The sequence below is a fragment of the Fukomys damarensis genome, unplaced genomic scaffold (assembly GCF_012274545.1).
Source record: "Fukomys damarensis isolate Sample0158 unplaced genomic scaffold, DMR_v1.0_HiC HiC_scaffold_36, whole genome shotgun sequence".
NCBI lineage: Eukaryota > Metazoa > Chordata > Mammalia > Rodentia > Bathyergidae > Fukomys > Fukomys damarensis.
The window spans coordinates 22,345,555-22,351,767 of record NW_022900948.1 but is presented as its reverse complement, the minus strand read 5'-3'; the positions used below and the strand labels follow the sequence as shown (position 1 = coordinate 22,351,767).

The following is a 6,213-nucleotide window of genomic DNA, read 5'->3' as shown; positions in this document are numbered from 1 at the left end:
GCTTCTCCCTTCTCCCTGGTTCTGCCCTTTTCTCCCAAGCTGAAGACCAGCCTGTGCTCTTGCAGGCTGACTGGAGAGGAGGAAAGGAACACTTCAGTGACCATGAAAGCCTCTCCAGGGACTGGGCCGCTCCTTACCACACCCTTCTGCCTGACTCTGAGAGTTTCCTTGGCTGGTTAGGGAGGCGTGGCCTAGATGGGTGGAAGAAACTGAGTGGTGTCCTTTACTCTTCCCTAGTCCACAAATGCACATTTTACTTGTTCTCTTTAGACGCTAAGCTCCTTTGGTTTCTGTCCTTCCATTCCTTTTTACTTTGCCTCACTATATTCACAGCAGAGCTCCTGGGAACTCAATAGGGCACTGTTTTCTTCCTCAGGCAAAACCGAGGAGGACAAGCTCAGCAGATCACATACTTTGGCTCATAGCGCAGAGACTGTGGTCAGAAAGCTCTTCTGACTTTTTGCTGGATTGTGACTTTCCCCGCGGACAGACCTGGGAACTATAGGGCACTGTTTTCTTCCTCAGTCAAAACTGAGGAGGACAAGCTCAGCAGATCACATACTTTGGCTCATAGTGCAGAGACTGTGGTCAGAAAGCTCTTCTGACTTTTTGCTGGATTGTGACTTTCCCCCCGCACAGCAGGCATCACATTTGATTTAGCAGTAACCCAGCTCATTGATGCCTGTGTTCTGTGACAGCAGCACCTTCCTGGTTTCTCATGTAAATACTTGAAGAAAATAAGTTCTGAATGGAAACTTTCACATTCTTGATCATAACAACCTGTGAATCTTATTGCTGCATTTTACATTCAAGGAAAATAAGGCCCAGAGAAACTAAGGAAAGATGAAAAGGGATGTTCGTGGTTACACAGTTTGGAAGTGGCAGAGAGGGATCTGAGTTCATCCCTTCTGATGGTGTCTGGCCCCGTGTTCCTCCCAGTACTACTGGGTAAGATTATGTGAGAAATCCTTTTCTCCATCTACACATTTGAAAGATAAAGCCCAGTCGATAACAACTCATTTGGCTAAGCTTAAATGACTGGCTGTTCTTTCTGCTAAGTGTTTCCTGTCTTGCCTGGAATGGCTGGTCTTCTCGCCGTCTTCCACCTTTCTGTGTCCAGCCTCATGCTGACCAGTAGCTGTGATCATTCCTATTGATTCTCTGGAAAATACAAGACTTATTTATTCTTTTATGTCATCTGAATAGGCAAAATACCTAGCTTTGATCTTTCACATTGTACACAAGCATCAGCAGAAAGAATTCACTAATTATATACAGCTGAGGAAATCAGTCAGGCAAATACATACGTACACACACATAATAGATCATGAATTCAGTGTCTCCACATACTTGACAAAGTCACTTTTCTGTTCAGCACAAGCTTTATGGTTAAATAAACCGAGAAGCTAATGAGATCAGTCATCCTTGAAAATGACAATGGTTTTAGCCGTTCATTATGGAGACTCTTACTCCATGGCAGAAATCGTCTTGGGCCTGAAAGTACATTTTCTCATCTAACCCCAAGCTCAGTGCAGTGAGGTAGTTGCTATTGTCATCTCCATTTTATCATTTAATTGACTCAGCCTCCCCCTGTTCTGTTTCTTGCTCTACACCCTGCTGAGTTCCCCTTTGACCTGGGCTGATGTGAACGGAGGACTCAGAGAAATCTGGTGTTATCTTCACCTGCTTTATGTCATACTCATGTCCTGTTCTCACTTTTACTAAGCCACAGTAAGGTGAAATTACCTCTTCTAATCGGAAATTTCCCAGATCATATAAGTTTATTAATTTAGTCACTTATTTGTATTCATTTGTTCATTCATCCAACATCAATTGAGTTCTCCTCTGTGCCGGGCACTAGAGGCTTTGGAGTTACAAATCCTGACTCTCCACATATTTCTGTTCTGGGAGAAAAGTGTCTACAGAGACAACTGCAGCTTCATCTGTGTCAGACTCAAGGAAGATGCAGGATTTTGTTGGCTCACAGAAAAGGGCCACCTAATCCTTTTTGATGGTGGGAAGATCAGAGCAAGCTTCCTGGAGGAGGTGATTCATGGATCAAGTCAGGAAGAAGGGATGAGAAGGAAAAGGCTACTTTTGACATCTGGCTTTCTTAGTATTCTTCACTCCACTATTTTCTTGTTAGCAGCATAATGGAAAAGACTGAGAGTAGCTGATACGAAGTTATTCTGTGTGTCCTTGTACCCGACCCTGCTTTTCCTTCTACCTTCCTACTGTCCAAATCTTAGGTTTTGAGGACTCCCTTCAGCTGTGTGTTCAATTTTTATTCTTCATTCACAGTCATTTGTTGCGAACCTGCTGTGTGTGTGGCACTGTGAGAACAGGGTGTGTGTCCTTGTTGTCATTGAGAGAGGTCTTACCTACTCCTCACCAGTCACAGCTGCAGGAGATTTGGTGCTCTCTGGACTTTTCCAGAACTCTAGCCTGCTGTCTTCCATGAAGCACATGCGGGGAAGCCTCATCTGGGACAAGCGTTAGCTGTCTTCTCCCTTCTGCTCCTTTCCTTAATCAGTGTGTCTCTTCATCTCCTTTATCAGTCCACAAAATTCTTTGAAGGCAGGGGCTATGTCCTTATCTTTTCTGTACACTGCACTGTTGTGCATTGGTAAATCTGAATAAAAAATATTTACAATAACAACAAAATTATTGCCATTTATTAAGCACCTGTCATGAGCCAGATGTTTCCATATAAATCTCCTTAGACCTTACATTTTTGAGAAGTTGTTACTGTTACATTTGTTCATAGGTAAGAAAGCTTGGCCTCAGTAAGCATAATGACCTTCTCATAGTCATATAGGTAATTCACAGCAGAGTGTAGCCTCAAATTTAGGTTTATATGAAGAATCTTGATTGTTTCTTCACTTCATTGTTTTTCAAACTTGACTAGAGTCACCTAGAAAGACTTTCTGCTCTTCAATTCTGAGATCTGACTCTTCTCCCTAGCAGTACTGATTGGTTGTTCCAGGGGATGGCTTGGGCTTTGGGATTTTTGTAAATCTCCCAGGCGAGTCTACTAGGCAGCCAAGGTTGTGAACCAGCCTAAAACACCAGCTTGCCTTCTTGTGTCCAACATGAGCTGTAGCTGTCAGTGAGTGTGAGAGCCCAAGCTGACATGTGTGGATAATCCATGTGATCAGACTGCAAGTTCTTTGCAGCCAGGGATCTCTGGGCGTCCCTGCTACTTCCCCACCCAACATTGTACCACACCATGAGTGTGCACTGCCAAGGGTTGTTGACTACTTGACAGTCTCTTGGTTCTTGGGTCTCATCCAAGGGAGGGGCAGTTGGAGTTTGATTATATCCAGCTGTTTTCACCCTTAGAGCCTGTTGAAATAGCAGAATCATCTTATAAACATGCTGAGCACATTTTCTGGTCTCAAGAGTGTTGCTGGGTGACCCAGGTCTATTCAAAGTGTAGCCTGGGTCAGCCTCCCATACTTCTGCTGCCCTATGTTGGAGAAGGGGGCTGTTCTGATGTCTCTCAGCATCATACTTTGTACTACTTTCTGTGCTTAGGAAGAATTTATGGCCCGAGTGGTTGATGAGAATTAGCTCACTTGTTTATTCTGTTCTCTGAAGGTTTATGAGGTCTTCCCCCGCCCACCCCATTTTATAGGTAAGACACTGTAAACCCTAGCTAGGTGAAATGTTGCAGCAAGTAAACACGTACAGAATCTAGGTTTCTGACTCCTATTGTGTTCTGATTTTTTCTATTGCTACATAATAGTCAGGGTCTACCTTTTCACATTAGGCTTTATATGTGTAGCTGCTTATTTACTTGTTTATTCCTACTGTAGAGGAACTAAGATGCTCAGAATTTTGCTTTGTGCCCCTGGGAAGACAGCTCTAGTGCCTAGGGGTCCTGTTTACTTCTCAGGTATAGCCTGGAGATGACCCTGACATTCCTGGACGTGCAAGGCTAGATACTTCTGGAATCTTCTCATATATCTGGAATCTTCTTACCCAACTCCCATATATTATTATTTATTACTCAGCTGTCATTCACTGAGCAGTAATTCTGTGCCCAGGCCCTGATTTGGGTATTGGGGACACTAAGGTAAAACACAGATTGTATGTCCTTATAAGCACAGTCTAGTGGAAGCAATATATAAGTAAATTGTTTCTTACTTGGCTCCCAGACTCCCAGCATTAAAGATATATATGTTCCTTATTAAAATATGGATTTGTGGCCACCAACTCTAGATCCACTATTTTCGAATCTTTATGGATTGGGCTCAAGAAAATGCATTCTGATCAATGTTCCCTAAGCGAGTCTTAGGTATTCCAAGCCCCCAAAACCACAGAAGAGAGCCTGTTGGTAACAGGATTGTGTCACATGTGATGGGGGTAGTCAGGCAGGTGACAGTTTACAGGAGCATTGATTCTGATGAGGTACTCTAGCAGGCCTAGGAAACAGCTGTTGGGTCTCCTGAGGAATCCCTAGGTGTTAGCCACATGGATGTCTAGGAGAATTATTTCTCTAGAGATGTGAATTGTGCTTGTGTATTCTTTAGAGAACTCTGTACAGTATTGCTGAAGTTTACTTAGGGTAGAAGATGCTTGGATCATGCAACTTCTTACGAGAACCAGCCCTCCTGCTGCTTTGTCTCCATGTATGATTTTGCTCCAATGATTTCCTCCTGGCCTCCTTACACCTCCCTTTGTAGCCTCATTTTCAGATGAAATCTCTACAGTATTTCTCGCCAGGTAAATGATTTGGATTTGCACAGTTTGCCCCCTAGAGGTCATTTAGCGCCTGGGCCGTGCACAATTCTGTAAATGTCTGTTCTAGGCCACATGTGGTGGCGCTGAGCTGTTTTTATTTTTATTGTTAAAAAACAATGAAGAAGAAGAAGAAGAGGAGGAAGAGTAAGAGGAAGAAGAGGAGGAGGAGGGAGGAGGAGAGGAAGAAAGATTTAGGTTAATAGAAGGATGCTGTGGAAAAAGAAGAGGTGACAGTGAAATGAAATAAGACAGAAAAAGATATTATATCAGAGTGTCTTTCCTAAGACCTCGTCAGAAACCTCTTGTTTTGGAGAGGAGGAAACAGGTTTAGAGAGATGGTGTGAAATAACCATAGGATAACACCAGACATAGCCTCCAACTCTAGAGACTAGTGATTTTCTGTTTCACACCACTGGATGGAAGCATTTCCTGAATATACCCGAAGGCCTTATTGTTTATCCTGTATACAAACCCTTTAGCAATCAAATTGTTTAGTAGAGTACATTTTTAAATGCATGCTTACATATTTTCCTAAAACGTGGAAGACCTGGGCTTTAGAGCTCCATGTCACATGGTTTGTTTCAAAATAAAATGAGTCTGTGTCTCTGAAAATGCTTTGGTATGCATGATGCTCTGTACTAGTGGTTCTCAAAGTGCAGTCCCCATGCCGGCAGTATCAGCACAGCATCTTCTGTGCACTTGTTAGAAATGCAGATTCTTCAGCCTCATCATAGGCCCCTGCAGTCAGAAACTCTGGGGCTGGGGCCCGGCAGTCTGTTTTAACAAGTCCACCAGGTACTTCTGATGTATGTTGAAATTTGAGAACTGTTGCTTGCTCCTGAAGGAGCTCAGCCCTTGTGGCCTATGGGAATAAGCCTTAAATCTCTGATTTGACTATATGAGAGGTCATCGAGGAGACGAGTGGTGGAGTCCGTGTTACAAATCTCAGGTGGGGTGGACGGGCTCGTTTAAAAGGCTTGACTCTTTGTTTAGAAAGCAAATCACTGTTTGAGTCTAGGCGCACACGCTAAGTGTGGTTCAACATTGTAAGTGTCAGAAAGCAATGTTTAAATGTCTCTCCTGATAAGGCAAAGCTCCCCTGTGTGCTTACGCCAGAAGCCTGTGGTCATCCGTTGGTTTAAAACAAGGCAATCTATATTATGATATTTTTCTCCACCTGCCTTATACAATTGTTTTATTTTAGGGGTGGGGTCATTTATTCAATGAAAACAAAACACCATGTTTTGGTAGGATTGAAGCTTCAGGATTTCCTGATGGACAATGAAACCTTCTCTGGATTTCTGTATCACAATCTCTCTCTCTCAAGGCCTACTGTGGACAGCATGCTAAGGGCTGATGTCTATCTCCGCAAGGTAAGCTGCCACTGTTAGCTTTCCCAGTGGGGGCTGATGGCAAGCACATTGCTTAAGTCCCTGAGAAATGAATAAACCCCTTTGTCTTTGTAAT

At 43.3% G+C, this 6,213-nt stretch overlaps 1 protein-coding gene across 1 annotated transcript in view; it reads left to right on the top strand.

The window, feature by feature from the left end:
• The window catches only part of Abca1 (ATP binding cassette subfamily A member 1), a 136,541-nt gene that overhangs the window by 54,990 nt on the left and 75,338 nt on the right, over positions 1-6,213 (top strand). The window contains exon 5 of the mRNA XM_033759198.1: positions 5,951-6,119. Coding sequence (XP_033615089.1) covers positions 5,951-6,119 — 169 coding nt within the window. The remainder of the gene's footprint in view (positions 1-5,950; positions 6,120-6,213) is intronic.